Source organism: Dermacentor andersoni, chromosome 1 (genome assembly GCF_023375885.2).
Source record: "Dermacentor andersoni chromosome 1, qqDerAnde1_hic_scaffold, whole genome shotgun sequence".
NCBI lineage: Eukaryota > Metazoa > Arthropoda > Arachnida > Ixodida > Ixodidae > Dermacentor > Dermacentor andersoni.
Genome location: NC_092814.1, coordinates 251,481,669 through 251,499,901, shown reverse-complemented (window position 1 = coordinate 251,499,901; position 18,233 = coordinate 251,481,669). Strand labels below are relative to the sequence as shown.

The 18,233-nt window shown below is 46.0% G+C and overlaps 1 protein-coding gene across 2 annotated transcripts in view; it reads right to left on the bottom strand.

Moving 5' to 3' along the window:
* Positions 1-17,467, bottom strand: part of LOC126548450 (uncharacterized) — a 350,331-nt gene extending 332,864 nt beyond the window's left edge. The window contains exons 1-2 of one of the 2 annotated variants that reach the window (XM_050196636.2): positions 17,134-17,467; positions 10,488-10,533 (exon numbers count right to left, since the gene is read on the bottom strand). In XM_050196636.2, coding sequence (XP_050052593.1) covers positions 10,488-10,533; positions 17,134-17,190 — 103 coding nt within the window. In that variant the 5' untranslated portion in view covers positions 17,191-17,467. Of the gene's footprint in view, positions 1-10,487; positions 11,087-17,133 lie in introns of those variants that run through there. The other variant, XM_055063639.1, reaches the window with a different exon arrangement.
* Positions 17,468-18,233: the final 766 nt, after the last annotated feature.

Sequence of the window (18,233 nt, the reverse complement as noted above, 5' to 3'; positions counted from 1 at the left end):
AACCGAAACAGACATGATGCTAAGGAAATGTAGAATTAACAATGAATGAGGGTTTAATTTCCGATGCACCTCATAATTTTAGTACACAAAATGGGAAGTGAAAGGTGAAAAGGAATGACAACTTGCCCCCAGTGGGAGCCGAATGCACAACCTCAGCATGACGCGTGCGATGCCCTACGAATTTCCGATTGTCTTTCCTAAGAATATGTAGCTTATAACAAATTTAACCTTTTTTTTTATTGAAGTGAATGTTAGGAGAGGTTGGCGCCTTTATAGTGGCACCGGCTACTCCTTGTCACTTGGGAAACGAAACAAATTTGCGTACAAAGGAAGAATAGCGACACAAAGTATAACACTCAGTAGAAGACCGGATCAATAAAAAATATACAGTCCAGCAGTACATGAGTCGCAAAGTTCTGTGCACTAGTTCAGTCCACGTACGCATATATAAAGTCAGATGTTTTGAACAGCCAAAACACACAACACATGAAATACACTGCAAGTACAGAACAGAATTAAACATATTGCGTAAAAGATGCGATCACCCCATAAACCAATTATGAACCACGAACAACGTTTATGTAACTCATTTAGCGTATTCGGATCATCTGATACTTAATATTTTCTCAAAATGTTGGTGTCCTCTAAAAACTTTTTCAGAGCAAGAAGTGCTCTCTTTTGAAGGCCCGCAGTTGGCCATGGGCCAAGTATCTTTTTAAGAGTGAATGGTCTTCTGTCTAATAAAAACAAACTAGCTTGCAGTACCGTTCTTTGTGTATCGTATTTCGTGCATTCGAGAAGAAGATGATGCACATCTTCGTCTGGATGGCCACAAGAACACTGCGGACTAGAGATACGTTTTATCCTGTACAAGAAGTGTTTCGTAAATGCAGTACCAAGACGCAGCCGGTGTACCAATGTTTCAAATTTTCTGTAGTCACTTATTCATTCGTAATCAATTCTACTTTTTAACTAAGAGGAGATTACTTGGCCCTCCTCTCAAACTTCAACGGTTCATCGTATCTCGGCTTCGTGTGGTCGACGCTCTTCTTTGTTTATTAGATTTCCATTATTCCTTTCGCTGCAGCCAATTTAGTGAAAGCTGCGAGAGCGAAAAGAAAGCGTTCCAACATGCACTCGCTGTTGTGATGACTCGCGATACGCATTCATCATCATCATCATTCTTGTTATATTACTGTTGTTCCTAGCCACGATAATAAACCTATTATTATTATTATTATTATTATTATTATTATTATTATTATTATTATTATTAGTGGTGTGCGAATAGCGATTTCTGAGACCGAATCGAATATCGAATAGTTTTCGAACAGTTTACAAATAACGAACAGTCCTTATCACAATATAAAACGATGTTCACATCCAAGTATTCTAAGTGTTAGCAAGCTTCTGTCATTACGTAGTAGGTTATGAAGAATTGTTTATTAAAAGCACAAATTAGGAGCAAACAAATAGTTCCGTCGCATGCTACAGGACTATTCAGAGCGTGCGAATGATCGCTGTAAACCCTTTAAAGTATGGCTACCTAAGCGACGTAGCTTGCTCCACTAAGCAAGTTCTCATGTATAATGTCTATACTATGTCCACAGGGCTGAAGATGTACCGTATTTTTGCTCAAATTATGTTTATTTGGGCGCACTTGAGGTATGCAAATATTCGAAAGGTCTTCGAAAAATATGCCATTTATGAATAGTGACTATTGGATTCGGTATTTGAGAGATTCGAATAGTCGCACATGCGCAATTATTATTATTATTATTATTATTATTATCATTATTATTATTATTATTTAAATCTTGTGTCGTTTTGGGAGCTTCTTTGACTCTGCTACCTCTTTTTCTGCACGAGCCTGTAAGAGACCCTTCATCCCTGTGTTTATCATATCTCAGAACTTTGTTCATTGTGTTCTTTTGCTTAGTGCAGCAAACCTTGCTTCTATCTGGTTGAGATCCTTTTCGCTATCATGCTCTTTGTCAACTTTATACCCAGCTTTCCTCTTCCCCCCGATTCACGTCTTGATTAACGCTACTCTGCTGCGATAATCAAGGCAATGTGCCACCAGTCGAGTAAATTGTCCTTTCGTTAACAGCTTATACTTTCCCGATATTTAATACGAAATAGTCGTATGCCTTACGTGCACAGTCATAACCATGCATACCATCACAATAAACACGCATGTCGATTCAGAAAGCATGATATACGGAAAGCTAGATCCTGTTTTTTTTTCGTCTTTTTTATTGAGAAGAAAATAGAGCTGTCGCCGTTTGCTGGCGACAGCTACCTCTCTTTGCTTGGTTTATAACATGGGGTAAAACATATAAAAAAATTATAAATTCTCGCATTAGGTAATACATAAAACATAAGAGCATGCAACGTCACTAAGAGTAATATCTCTCTCTAAAAGTTCTCGTTGAAACATAGTCGACGGTCGTCTGGGGCACACAAGGTGGTTCCAATTCCGCCAATTAGTTACACTTTCACACGATGCAGTAGAGGCAATATTTGCCGCAAATGCCAGCGTCTTCAAAGAAGCGTTGAAGTGCTTTTAGTGCTTGGCGATGCAGTACTTTTGATGGCCATGGGCCTAACACCTTGGCAAGTGAAAAATATATATGTGAATCAAGACCCTATTTTTGAGCATTACGTCAGGGCCCCTGTGCAAATTATCTTATATAAGAGGATTTTCTTAGTACCCGCCGTGGTTGCTTGCTTATTGGCTATGACGTTGCGCTACTAAGCACGAGGTCGCGGCATCAAATCCCGGCCGCTGCGACCGCCTTTTCATAGGGTCGAAATTCAATGACGCCCGTGTACCGTGCATTGGATGCACGTTAAAGAACCTCAAATGAGCAAAATTGTTCAGCAGTCTCCCCCCCCACTGCGTGCCTCATAATCAGACCGTGTTTTTGGCTCGTAAAACCCCATACTTTAATTAAATTTTAATTTTCTTAGTGACCGACCTTCGAGTACCTGATATTTGTGACAGCGATCAGTGTGATAACGGAACGATCGTCGCGGAGATGGCCAATCGCTGACTGCACTTACGCAAGATAACTTAATACGAGTCTAGGTATGTATTGCAACGGTGACAGGGACAAAATAGAAACAAAGCTACAGGAAAGATACATGTAGAAAAGAGAGAGAGTGTCTATTACACATACAGTGACACTATTCTCCGAATCAGAAAGACCATTCGGAAGAATGAGACATTTTGAACACACAAAGTTCATCCTAGGAGGTTATTTTTCTTTATTTCAATACTACAAAAGCCTCTCAGCAAATTAATGAAGCACCTTTCTTCCAGCACATTTTCTTTTCTTTCTTTTTTTCATATTGTACGGCCCTTAGTTTTCGAAGGTTGACCATAACAAATGCATTGTAGTTCCATTTATTAAGCGATGCTCAGCGTTCTCGGATGATGAATACATAATAGATGGATGGGGGGGGGGGGGGGCTCCAACCAGCCGTGCTGTGCTTGAGATAGCTTTTGAAACGTCAGACGCACGTCGCCGAGTCATCGGAGATTTGCAGCTCACCGCGACTGCTGATACGCGCACGGCAGTCGTTTGCGCCCCCGCCGCGCACGCTGCGAAGGGCGGTAGCGTTCAAAAGGAGCGCGGGAGCGCATCTCCGGACAGAGGCCAGCTGGCCCTCACGCGTCTCCAGGGTCGCTCACACCGCTGCGGCGGCGTCGGACGCGCGTCCCGATAACGAGCAGCCCCCGGGAAATCGGCCCGCCGCCGGCAGCGCACGCGGGGATCACACACCACTGAACACGTCGGGGTGTCCCACTCCATCCCCAAGCCGCCCCCCCCCCCCCCCTGTTCGTCCTTGCTGCCTGCGAAAAACAAACACCCCAGCAGACGGCGCTTCTTCTGATAGCACGTTTCAATCTGCGACACAGCCGATAGCATCCCTGGTTTTTGTTCGGTGATGCGTACACATCTTCCGCATGGGTACTACGTTGAGAGAAGACGGACGTATATCGCGCACTATACGGCGCGCATAGGTGGCGTCAGTTGTGCACCGCGTAGATAACGCATACAGTAAGTAATAACATCGCAGTTGCGGCGAAACAGATTTCAGTTTGAAGGAATGGACTTCGTGTCCCGTCAAGAACCGCCGTTTGAGTGAACCGTCAGAACGGTTGCTGCTATTGCACTTCCGGACTATCCGCTCCATTTCAAGTTAAGTGCTTTCGATAAGGCGCCCAGCGACAAGGTAATACAAGCAGGCCATGGGCCACGCTCAGAAGCTGTCTTTCATGCTTAACGAAAACTGGTGACATTCCTCCCTATATCTTGACCGTTAAAATGGACGACGCTTCGTTTTCAGTTGCCAGTGAAGACGTCTCAAATGACTGAACGTTAGTTATGCTTCACCGGATCAACGGCGCCTTGTATTGCGCAGAAAGAAGAGCACTGGTTATTGAAATGATCCGTGACTTCTCTTCTAGGTGAACTTCTTTGTCGAAATATTCTAACCGCGCGTATTTAGAATGAGCAACAAACCTTTGTTTCATTTTTTCTGTCTTTACACTTCGCGCGGCGCATACGCGTTGTTGCGCAAGCTATGACGACAGTTCTCGATTCATTTATAGCTCGTATTCATTCGACGTTAGCATTTCCTCATTGAAAGCTGTGTCCGGCCAACGCCTCCTAGATAGCAGGCCTGTGCACTCTGCTTTATGACGTCATGATACTTGGACCAAGAGAGAGAGAGAGAGAGAATGAAGAGGAAAGGCAGGGAGGTTAACCAGATATGAGTCTCCGGTTTGCTACCCTACACTGGGGATGGGGGATAGGGGTTGGAAAGCTGATAGAGAGGAAAACGAAAAAAAAATAAAAAAAAAATAATAATAAAAAAAAAAAAAAAAAGGGAACGCGCACACATGGAGACACACACACAAAAGGCGTTCCAGTTAAAGTCGTTCACACAGGCCGGTAGATCGCAAGAAGCGCAAAAGCGCTTGCACGGCCTTCTTCTGTGCAGGTAGGTCCTTTCGATGTTGTAGAATTCTTTTTTCGGATAGCGGTTGGTCGTCCAGTCGGTCAAGTTCGTGGCTAAGGCATGCCCTCTGTGGACTGTACTGCGGGCAGGCGCACAAAATATGGCCAATTGATTCTTCATGGCCGCAGTGGTCACAGGTTGGTGTGTCGGTCATCCCTATGCGGAAGGCATAGGCTTTAGTAAAGGCAACGCCCAACCAAAGTCGATATAACAGCGTGGCGTCTCTACGGCGAAGCTGTGATGGCGCTCGAAGACTTAATGTTGGATCAAGTGAGTACAGTCGCGTATTTCTTAAATGTGGCTCATTCCATTGCGACGCGGTGCACTGCCGAGCAAGTAGGCGGAGCTTCCGTGCCGCGTCAGTTCTAGAAACAGGAATTGGGACGTGACGCTCCTCAGTATGGGCTGAGCGGGCAGCGTGATCCGCCCATTCATTGCCGATAATACCGCAGTGACTTGGAAGCCACTGGAAGGTTATTTCGTGGCCTGCATCACTTATATGGTGTAACGTCTCGGTAATATGGAATATTAGCTGTTCGTGCGGTCCGCGTCGTAAAGGTGACAGTAGAGACTGCAGTGCCGCCTTCGAATCGCAGAATATTGTCCATTTGTGTGGCGGTTCATCACCAATGTGAAGAAGGGCAGTAAAGAGCGCTGCGAGCTCTGCTGCCGTCGATGTTGTCGCGTGGGTCGTCTTAAACTTAATTGTTGTAGCTTTCGCTGGTATGACGACTGCCGCCGCGGAGCTGCTTGGAAGGACTGATCCATCAGTGTAAATATGCGTAGAGTCACGGTAGTTCTCGTACAAATATAGTAGCGTGAGCTGTCTAAGGGCTGGTGATGACAGATCAGCTTTTTTTGAGATACCAGGTATTGCGAGGTTGATTTTTGGCTGAGCGAGGCACCATGGAGGGATCGAAGGTCTCGCAGCCGGAGTGAAACAAGCTGGCAATGATTCATCATATGCAGTTATCGTTTGGCTGAAAGATGTCTGTGGCCTGTCCGCTGGTAGAGAGGCTAAATGGTGACGAGGAGTCCTGGCTAGATGCCTTATATGGGTCCTGAGTACTTCAATTTCAATGTGGGTCTTGACAAGGTGGTCTCTAGCGATTGCTATCGTAGCCACTGTTGAAGCACTCTGAGGCAGGCCTAGACAGATCCGGAGCACTTGACCCTGAAGACTTTGTATTGTGCGTAGATTCGTTTTGCCTGTGTTGTTTATTGCTGGCAAGCTGTATCGTAGAAATCCTAGAAAAAGCACCCTGTACAGTTGTAACATGGCACTAGGCGACATTCCCCAGGTCTTGCCAGCGAAAAACTTGAACAGGTGGCAGATGCCTGTCAACCGTTTTTTCACGTATGATATGTGTGGGCTCCATGACAAGTCCCTGTCGATTATAACACCTAGAAACTTGTACGATCGGACCCGTCGTATTATTTGGCCATTTATCGTTACACTGTAGTTTGCCATGGGTTTGCGCGTAAATGGCACTAGTGCGCATTTCTCGGAGGAAACTTCCAGGCCTCGATTACGGAGGTAGATAGCAGTTTGTGTGGCGGCTCTCTGGATTCTCGCTCGCAACTGTAGGCGTGTTACTGCAGATGTCCATATGCAGATGTCATCCGCGTACATTGATAGCCTGATTGTGGTTGGCACGTGCTCAAGGAGAGCAATTAGTGTTAGATTAAATAACACGGGGCTAAGTACACCGCCCTGGGGGACGCCGCGGTAGCTATAATGTAGAGAAGTATGGCCTTCCTCGGTGCTTACAAAGAAGGATCGCATGGATAGATAGCTCCGTATCCATTGAAACATACGACCACCCACTCCTACCTCTGCGAGAGCAGAGAGGATGGCTTCATGCGTAACGTTGTCATACGCCCCTTTAACGTCGAGGAATAAGGATGCGCAGCGTGATCAGAGCCCAGCGTGATCAGAGCGGTCAAAATCACCGCGGCTCACTCGGGAGCATCCTTATTAGGTTCTACGGCAGTCGGGCCAGGAAGCATGACGTCATGGATCGAAGCGCACACGGCTTGTTCTGTCTAGGAGGTGTTGGTTCGGCTTAACAGCTCTCGTCATACGCCACCACATCATCATTCCTTTAATCATCCACCATAAATCACCGCCCCGGAGCGCACCGGTCATCGACTCCAAGTTGGCCGCCCACGTACTACGCGGACCAGTACCTTCCAAGCATAGTTCTTACCCCGTGCAGCAAAAGCCTGGAACGACCTTCCCACGAAAACACTGCAAACGCACACCCAATCACATTTTGAGATACTGCCGCCAATATTTAGGACCACTTGTATGCATACGTTTGCCGTCATTTGTATCACCTGCATTTAATGTAGAATAACAACTTCTTATGTAATAGCCCGTAATGGGGTCCTTAGGTAATGAAGTGAAATGAAGTTGTGTCTAACTGAGATGGACACCTATGACATTCTGCAGATCGTGATGAGCTCCTTCCGCAAGGTAAAGAAAGAGCCCGGCGTGCCTTATGGAAAGTTTTCTGCTTTTGCCAGCTTTATGTTTCTTTTGTTTTTTTGTGCGTGGGGGGGGGGGGGGAGGGGCACAAGATTTTGCGACATGTAGTAGCGTAGCCTGGATAGTCTACACGCAGGCCGATCTGAATGTTTTGCCTGTGTATATCCTTGCTACTCCAGTCTGTCATCTTCACGGGCAAACTTGTCGCAGAAATGCCGGTAGTGACTCCTGTTCTAAGCTGCAAGGTACCACCGTTGGGTTTCGCGAGGCGTTCGTCAGATGAGGAGAGAAGCAATAAACGCCGGCAAAAACAACGCCGAGAGACAAGACTCCGGAAGAGGGCTCCGATCGCTCCGCTCCACTGACCGAGCCGTCGTCACAGAATCTCAGGCTCCATTTGGGAACTAATCCATCGGCGTAAACGGGTCGCTGCATCGGCGGCCCTGCCGCAAAGCGGAAAGGGCGCTCGTCGCGACGAGCGGCGGCGCTAAGCGATCGGCCCTGGCGCCGCGTGCTGGGATACGGTGCCAGCTAAGCCGTCAGGGAGCGCCCCTCGACGAGAGCCCGGGCCGAAGCCGCGCCGCCGAGCGGAAAAGCCAACACGATCCCCGTCCCCCGAGGCGGCCTGCGCTCGGGATCCGCTAAAGGAGGAGTTGTTGACACGACTTCTTATGAACGCTAAGCTATGGGCTAACAGCTGCGATTGAAAAGGCTCCGACTGTTCAATGGCACTACGCTGAGGGCGTACGGTTAAAAAAGATCGCACCAAGAGCGCGCGCCGCCGCCTGCTACTGTGAATAGTCAGCGGCGCTTCCAGTGGCGCCTGTCAGTGCTACGAGCACGTGGGCTCTTTATTTTTTTTTGGGTGCGCCATTTAATTCTGGAAAATGCAGGGCAAGCGCTCACTCTTGAGGCCACGATAGTGTTGCAAAGGCCACATACACACTTGGCGCTTACATCGGCTGACTGAAAATAGGATGCCACAATCTACCGGTAACAACTATTGGGCGCATTTGTCTATGAAATGGTGTCTGAATAGCGCAGTAAAACACGGACACAAGAAGAAACGAAGGGACGAAGACTTAGAAGAGTGATGGTTTGGGCTAGTTGGTTTTCCATGAGGCTGTGTGGTGCAGCGCTAAAGCCAGACGAACGACACAGAAAAAGGAGGACAAGCGCTCGTCCTCGTTTTTTCTGTGTCCCTTGTACCACTTCTCGCTGCGCCACACAGCCTCAGGGACGAAGACAAGCGCTATTGTATTGTCCAGTTGGACAATAATTGTTTTAAGGACGACCATTACGGTTCGACTTACGTTGAAGAGGCGTATTTTAAACTTTTGGATTCTGGAAGTTATTTTTGTTAAATAAATAATATTTAGAAGATGTTGGCACCTTTAGGCGGCACCAGCTACTCCTTATCTAATAGAACAAGCATACAATAAATATGACATAACAAGCGGGCACTGAATAAAAGAAAGGTAACACTAACGAAAAATTCAGACAGTCAGGTGACTTGAACAATTAACCACACGTATCAACAAATTGTACCATGATGTAATTTCACATAAATGTAGAAGGCACAGCTAAGAACACATTAGAATGGAAAGCTAGCACGCATACAATAAAGACAAATCACAACAGATGCCATATGACACCCTAGAGCGCAAAATCAGCTGTCATAGACTAAATACTAGAAATATTTGGAGGGCCACTAGTGCTCGCCTTTGTAATCTATCTGTTGGTCATGGGCCTAGAATCTTTTTTAGTTCTTATGGGCCTGTGGTGTATTGCCATCAAGGGGCGTGTCAGATGGCGTCTTTCAGTATCATATCATATGTATGTCTTCATCCGCGTGGCCACAAATGCATTGTGGATTATCAGCGCGACAACTTCAATCCAAAATACTTCGTAAACGTGGTGCCAAGGACCTAGTACTCTGGAAGTTGTTTGTAATGGAAATATATGTCCTCAGTATGTGGTGCTGTACGTTCAGTACAGGCAACTGACATGTTTCGTTGAGGCAGTTCAGACAACTGGCAAGGCTTCGTTGTGAGAGGGTTTAGCTCTGTTGAGAAGAAAATATAGCTTTCAGTATGTAACCGTGCTTTCAGAATGCCCTGTTTGACCGACACACGGGAAATTTCCCACTTCTGCTGCCACTTACCGCGGAATGTGCCACGCGTACAGCCTTCATAACAATGACTAACCGAGTCCTGTTACCAAAACGAGGGTATATTCGACTATTTTAAACAGGCATACACCGATACAGCTGCGTCGCGTGGCACATACTGCAGTCAAAGCACCAAACAAATCAGTGACAGATCCTGTCTCTAGTTGCTGGCTCAGAAGAAATAAAGGACACAAAAAACACGACCAGCCATGTAGAAGGCTTTCCACGACTTCTGTTCTTTTATCCGAGCAATAACAGCAACAGTCTACAGCAATGCGATCACTTTTAGTGTTTAACCAGCTCTGTCTGGGCAGCTGGAATGGAGGTATCAAGATGCTGGCTACGCATAGGTTAAATATGCAGAAGAAGCTAACAAAGCGCAGAGATGCAGTAAGGGGACTTTCAGTCGTACATTCGAAACAAACGTCCCATATTCTAGGTGAGTTTCATTCCATAGCTCGCTTGTTTCAGAGCGTTGCACTGCGTGAATCTGCCAACGGTCTGTCAAGTGCTTAAGCCGAAATACCTCTCACATATCTTCTGTCTCCCTTCTTTTTCTTTTCCTTCTTTCCTTCCCTTGCTGATTCAAAATTTCCTGGCACAGTCACGTTTTGTTTCCTGCTGATGACGAAAGTCAAGGTCGTGTGGATAAAACATCTCGACTTGCTAAACTCAGAAGGTGTTCCGTAGCCATGCGAGAGCGAAAAAAAAAAAGTTTTCTTTTTCTCGCTCTCGCAAGGCAATGAGCGAGCGTGAAACAAAAAAAAAAAAAAAATTAGTAGCAGCCAACATCACCTGCCACAGGCGAAAGCTTGGAGACGACGCACCAGCGGCTCTTCCACTGAAATAGAAATTGATGGAAATTGTTAGTCCGACGCGAAACAGAAGCAGTGACTGCACAGAAAGGTATAAGTGCGCTTGTCATTTTTGTGAAAGTGAAATATCTACGCATGCGTCTAAACAGGCTCATGTCGTTTATAAAGTAATTATGCAAGCTAATAGGGCTGAGAAGTCTTCGGCGTATATATACTGGACGCTTTGTGACAAATTACCGGAAGCCGTCAAAGCATAAAATCCGTAAGTCCGAATCTCTTTTGACAAACAGCGGGATTATGGGACGCGTATTTTGGAAAACTTATACGCATATCAAACATCGTCGCTTGTTCTAACAAAGGTTCATCTGTGTCGGACCTTTTATTCAGGGCGCTTAGGCTGCTAGTTAAAATTATTCTTCGGCACCATGTCTGCGCCCAAAAATATTTTAAGAAATAAAACTTGCAAAATAATTTTGCTGTCAGTTTAGATGCGCGACATCAGAGTTTGGGTTGAAGCGTGCTGTCACTTCCGCCCTCTCTATTTGTTTACGTCTACTCCATTAGAAGAAAGCTCCTTGTAGCCACTAACTACAATTACGAACTGCTTGTCATGTATGTTATTTAACTGTTAGTAACTGCAGTTAGTATGGTAGTGTTAGTAACATTTACGAAGTGGAAAGGACAAAACTATTAGTAATCAAGCTCGAATACTAACTCAAAAACGCCGCAACCATTACTAACACCGCTGCATTATCATGATCAGCATTCGGCCAATAAGCGTTGTTTGAATGACCATTATTAGGCCACTGCTGTTCTAAAGAGGAGATCCAATTATGATAAACGAGAACTAACTTTTCGCGTGACGACCATTACATCATCAATTCGTAGCACGTCATGGTCATATTAAGAAGGTTAAACTGCAGGTCATTAGACCAGCCAAATGCATCGCACGACAAACTGACCACTGTGCAAAATGTGTTTTGCGTACCTACTACTTCATGCATATCTAAAGTCGCACATTTAGTTGCATAGTTCTTATCGGTGAACGCCTATCTGTTCGAATAAATACACAACAATGTGAGCCTAAATTTCTGTAACCTACTGTCTGCCTATACGTACGCCACAAGGAAACACAAAAACGGTTAATTAAACATTATGAAATACATTACAGTTTATCTAAATGTTGCTCTAAGATACGCATCAGAGAGAGCATGAAACGCGGTAGTCGCATTAACTTACATGATCTCCATGCATCCGTGTTGCTTTGCTTTATAACTAGCCGGTAGAAAGGTGGGAACGGTCTGTGGGAGCTGTTAGCCGTTGTAGCTAAGTTTCTGCTTGCAGTTACGAACTTTTACCAGCTTATTATATATATATATATATATGGAAGACATCGTAAATATGCAAGTGACATACTGAATCCACGAAACCCAAGCGCCTGCGATTTCTTTCTCGTTCCGCGTCAGGTTTAAAGGAACGTTTTCACGGGACCGTTAGTGCGCAATCTCTCTGGTCCGAAAGTGCGGAATAAATTTGTATGCAGAAAACTTCCCTCCGCGAGCGCGGGCCCAGCGGTTAGCGATGGCACATCTGCTTTTCCTTGATGGCCGCAATGCGAGCACAGAGAAGCTGCATCCCATGCGCCGAGGGAAGCGGGCAGACTTTGATGGACGAGCCGCCGTCTTCGGCGATTCTCACTAGGGGAGAACGTGCGGAGCGCGAGGCCGCCGCCACGAGTAACAAACTCGCAGCAAAGGATGCGGCAAACCGTCATATTCAATTATGGGCGTATGCAGATGGCGCGCTGCAGAGGTTGCCTCTCCGCTATCATCGGCAGCGCCCATGGGACAGCAAAACCGACGCGAAGAGAGTTCGTCCAGCCGATGCAGCACCGCGGCATACCCGCCGTTGCACGGCTAGGCTACGCGCTTGTTTCCTCGGAGACATATTAAAGAAAAAGGAAGAGCGAAAATTCCCTCCCAGTAGATAGCTCAGCAGCGATGGAGACCTTTGCTTTACCTTCTCTTACTCGAGTACCCCATCGGCTGGACGAGACAGAGCTCTTCTTCTATAAGATGGTAATGCTTCTACGCAAATGTTCCGTTTTATGGCTGCAAACTCAACTTCCGCCAATACCTTATAGTATAATAAATATATGTCTCGTAAGTGCTGTTTTCTGGATTTGAAATGCCAATGGCGCTATAAATTCGCGTTTAGAGAGGCTGACGTCGATACTAGCGCGCTCTCTTTTAAAGAAAATTGAAAAGAAAAGGTAGGAGCAGGAAGCGCCCGTGTCTGTGGTAATAACAATACGACGCGGTTCTGATAAAGGGAAATACGTGTGAGCGACCGGCTTTAAGAGCAGTAATAACTGATTCGTTTTAAATATTAGAAGCAGGCTTGGAGTCCCATAGAGAAATTGATAATATTGCTATATGCGAGAGGACGCCGCTAAATTGTTTCAGGCACGAAAGTAATTTATCACTGACCCCTGATTGCGTACAAATGCCAGTGTTTATTAATATCTGCTTGAGAACTCAGTTCTTTGGCATGCGAGGTTTTACTCTAACTAACTAACTAACTAACTAGCTAGCTATATAACTAACTAACTAACTAACTAACTAACTAACTAACTAACTAACTAACTAACTAACTAACTAACTAACTGACTAACTAACTCAGCAGTAAGCAGCCCCATTTCTTCTGAATCGAAGAATCGTTTTAAAGCTGTGTCGGATGTGGAGCACTCATAACGAAATATTTATGCAGATAGAACTGTGAACGCTATGATAAAGAAAGTTGAAAATGAGCAAGAGCCGATTGCTGCTAATGCGCAGCGTTGAAACTGTCGCAGAAAAAAGTCAGAGTATCGAAAACAAGAAAAAATATGAAGTGTTATGGAGTACATGTGGATAAGTTTGCTAAAAGCGATGTTGGCTATGATGAGAAATGGAGACGACAAGTGTTAGGAGACCTGCACTTTCGCAATAGAGTGCTGCCAACAGACGTACTGCCATCGTACGATCGTAATTTTGCACAAAGCCAAAAATTGCGGGGACAAGCCGAGATACAACTCATGCAATAGTCTTAACGGCTCCTCTGATTCTCTTTGGATTGTCAATCACATTTCACTAGGGATGCGTGAAAGTTATAGACTTTCAAATAATGAATCGAATACGATCATATTCGATTCCGTGCTCCAATCTGCTCCACTGTCTGCAACTTCAAATATCTTTCGAACTGGTTTTACATACTGGGCAACAAGCGCATGTTATCAAACATGTAATTGAAGCACAACAGTGCGATATCTGGCAAATAGTGGATATGAAGCACTGAAAGTTACATCGAGTTATACTTTGAGTCACGGAGGGAGCCAAATATTTGCGGTTAAACCATGGCTTTCTCCACACTGAAATTTTGCTTGTAAGTGGTATTTGGCAACAAGCTTTCAGTGGTACTATTTATGGAGGCTGAAGGTGTATGTTCTCTCCAGGAAAAAAAAAAAATAATGACAACATTAATTGCTATAACAGTGGCGTCATATCAGTCCAGACCATTTAATCCACAGAAAAAAAAGTACTTTCATTGTACCGCCGTCGCTACAGAAGACACGTACTTCATACCCAACCACGACGGTACAGACAGAGTTGCCAAGTTTATTACAAGACTGCCTCGTTAAAATTAATTTTGATAATGCTCCGCACGCTTTGGTCACTCGTAGAATTCTCGCACGTTCCGAATATTCATCAGATAGCCACCACACTGCTTAGGTGTTCCTAATTAAGCATTTGTTCTTTTAATAAACCGTGTTCAGAGTTGTGCAACGCAATGACGAGAACTTCCTAACCAAATGCAGGAAAAAGGGGCACAGACAACCGGCGCTCCAATCGGCCATAAACTAAGATAAGGGCACTTCATATGGGAGAGCTTCTCCTTTCGCAAGCAACTGAGATCAAGGGCAACGAACCGGAAATATCCCGAAGAAGCAGATGTCACGTGCCTAGGGACGCATACGCGGTATACCGCCCCTCTCTGTTTTATTTCATTCAAGAATCTGTTCCATATTGCATACGAAGATAGAAATATGGAAGTGTTTAAGCTGTCGGCATTCCGATGCATTTATAGCGCAGAGAAAAATTATTTGCGAAGAGACTACCCTATGAATTACTAGAATGTTTGAGCGATTTTACAGGATTAAAAGATGGCGCTTTCTGATGTCAGCAGTAGCGAATTTCTCAACGATTGAAAACTTCTGCAAAGGTCGCCCTTTGTACGTTTACGAAAACACAGGAAAAAAATTAACGTTGCCGGCCCAACCGTGAGCCGCTGTCTTCGTTCGCGCCGTGGACGAACTGTTCGACGACCCGAGACCGCTGTGACACGAGTTCGCTGGTTCGATTCCGGCGCGAGGCGTATCGTTGTTCTTTGCGCCGCGGGTCGGCTCACTCGGCTCAGCTCGCCGACTGTTAACGCAGGGTGACATACGTAAGCGCTTATTACCTCACTGTGGAGATTTCCAATATGAAAGGTCATGAAGCGCCACGCGGTGACCTTTCATATGGTGTGGCGGAGCTGGCAGACTTCCCCCTAATGTCCACAATTCCAGAGTATGCGTTGTAAATACTAAGATGCGAATATCTTCGTGTTAATTGTGAAGCAGCCGTTCATTTCTAGAGGATTATGCGACTTGGTTTCTATATTTACTTTTCGCACAGAAAAAGAGAGAAAGAGAGACAGAAGAAAGGGGAAAGGCAGGGAAGTTAACCATAAGGGAAAATACGGTCTGCTATCCTACGCTGGGGAGGCTTTTCGCACAATCCTGCATCTTACCGCTTAGGCAGGGTTAACAGTGTAAGCTAACTAGAGATGTCTGGGCAAGGTGGACGCCCAGTGTTCCAACTCGACTAAATAATGAAGAGAACACAAAGCAAATGCAGGATGCTAACCAGAGGGCGCGTTAAATTCGAGAGTAATGGGGGAAGTGATAGGAGAAAAAGAAATAGATAAGCAAATAGTGTGATGTGCGAGGGGGGAGGAGCTTTGTAACCGTCAAGCGATGTTGTCACAGCGAGTTGTCAAAATATGCTAATTGAAGATGTCACTCCCCGCAGAATGGAGGTCGCACTCTTTGTGAAACATATCGGAAGTCCATGCACGACAGCGTGAATCGGCCGCGTGGGTTATCACAAACGTATTCTTTAAAACGCGCTCACCGTGTTTTCATTTTTTTTTTTGTCGTCACACTTCATTAGACGGCTGTGCGTTTCACATAAGCAACATTTCACAGGCGCCATACGAAATAGGGCACTGCGTACACAGCCATTTCCACCGACGGCCTCACAAATGATTCCTGAGATTTCGAGAGTTTGCGCCTGCCTTTTTATTTTTACTCAAGTATCCTTGCGTATGCTTGCGTGCGTAATAGCTAAATTACTAAGAAATTTTAGTAATATTAGTATCAAATTTTATGATGCTGCAAGTTTAGACCAAGAAGAGAGAATCTTAAGTACCCTAAATTGCGCTGATGAAGGCTGACAAATTGTCATTTTTGTCCGGGAACTCCCAGCCACGTGACACCGACTCGTCATCGCGGCGTCAAACGGAATGACAGAAGCAGTCGGCGTTTTCAGTTCGCGTCATAAACGGCCGATTTGCGTAGGCTCAAGAGTCGAGCACGCAGTCTAAGGCTTGTCGTGCGACTACGGAAGCGCCTGCTGTGCGTATGATATCGCCAATTGACGCATCTTCTATAGTATGCGACACGAAGAAAGGAGGCTGATAACAGATTTTGCGGCCATTTGCTCCAGAGAGAATGCGACGAAGTCATGCAGCGTTGTTGACGTGCGCATTGCATCAATGCGGAAGGAACCACGGATAAATGATCACGTGACAGCTCGAGAAAGCTGTAATGGTGTTTATCGACAAGATTCCAGCTTTACTTGCATGCCCTGCACCGGGACAACATTGGCTCAAAGTTACCACGAGCTGTTTCAGTTCGAGGAGGTTAACTAAATAATAATAAATAATAATAATAAATAATAATAATAATAATAATAATAATAATAATAATAATAATAATAATAATAATAACAGGAGAAGGTTGTGTTTAGTGTCTGCTGCGCATATCTTCTTTGCTGTCATATATGATGATGATGATGATGATGATGATGATGATGATGATGCAAGGTATAAGGCACACGTAGATATGCCCATGCAGGAAAAATCGCCTGTTTCTCTCTCTCTCTGACTGATAATCTTCATCATCATCTGACTATATTTCATCAAAGAGATTATTCTCACTGTACCTGGGGCGAATTCACAATTCCGTGGAAGAAAAGTGACCATAAATAAAAAGAAATACTGATTTTACGGCAACAGAGCGTGCGTCGTTTTCTGCTCCGCAAGCCAGCCAACTTCGCACGAAAGTTTACCTCTGATGCCAAGCATGAAAGGCAAAGGGCGCCTTGGTTTTTAGTGAATATGTGTGCTATAGTAACTGGAAAAAAAAAAACTGGACCTCCCTATCAGGACCCCGCAGGTATACCAATACACCGCTCTCCTGTTACGCGGTCACTCGGCGAGCTTGCGGTCAAGACAGAGAGAGAAGTAAGGTTGTGGCAGCTTACCTTTCGGCCGTCGCGGTACTTGAGCGATCCTTCGATCACCGTCCTCGGGTCGCACATGGTCGTAGCTGAGACACACAAATCCGTTCAGTGCCACGCAGTAATGCGGAGCCGCGGTGGGTCGTCGTCGTCCCTCGTGGGCCGCGCTTTGCGGGCGTCGCCGTGCATCACGCGCACATGCCGTCGAAGACACGCGTCACGAGGCAGCCAGCGACTGCGCGCGGCCGCCGGAAGAAGAGCGGGTCGGCGTCGCTCGAGAACCGTGGCGGCGTTGTCCCGGCGCCCCGCTACGGGCCAACGCACCGCGTTCAATCTGGCCGCCTTCTGGCGGCTGCTGCCGGGGGGGCGCACGTCGCGCGAGACTCGCGCCCGGCGCCCGCTCTGATTGGCTGCGCGGCCGCGACTCGGACGCTACCCTGGCGGCGGCGGAGTCGCAGCCAGAGCGGGTAGCTCCAGGACGCAACGCTGAAATCGCGAGGAGCGGCCGGCCGACCACGTGGTGGAGGATGTTGTCAGTGTTGTCGGGCTGTTTTGTTGTGGGCCGAACTTGCTGTGTCGATGCCGCGCGAGAAGCAAAGCTTCGGTCGATTGTGAGCAAGCACCACCGCGCTGGAAATATGACGGCTCTTTGTTCCGTTTGTCGTTGAGTCAGGCCTGCAGCCGTGCACGATGAGTCGCCTCAGACCGTGCTCTCAGGTTGCCTTTTATCCGGAAAAAGACAAAATCGACGCGCCAATTTTTCGCAGCCGCGCACTTTTCATCGAAGCTGTTGCCGCCCCGGTCCGTTGTCTTTCGATTGCAAAACGCCCTGTTCAAATCCAATGCGGGAAGCGCCGGAGGCTTTCAGAAAGTCGCTAATAGTAAATCCTGGCAATTTGTCGTTCTATCTTGTTCGAAGGGATTCCTGTCCTGTTTTGGCTCATTAAATGCAGCAGACGAAAGCGGCTTTACATTCGCCGGGATGCATAAGGACGTTTAGCCGATACATTCTTTATGATATCGTTTCAAGCAAACAGCATCAAAAAAGTGCAGCATAACCAGCAGAAGAGCGTTATGTATGCATAAATCATTTTATGTATTATTAATAATCTTGAAGAGTCATT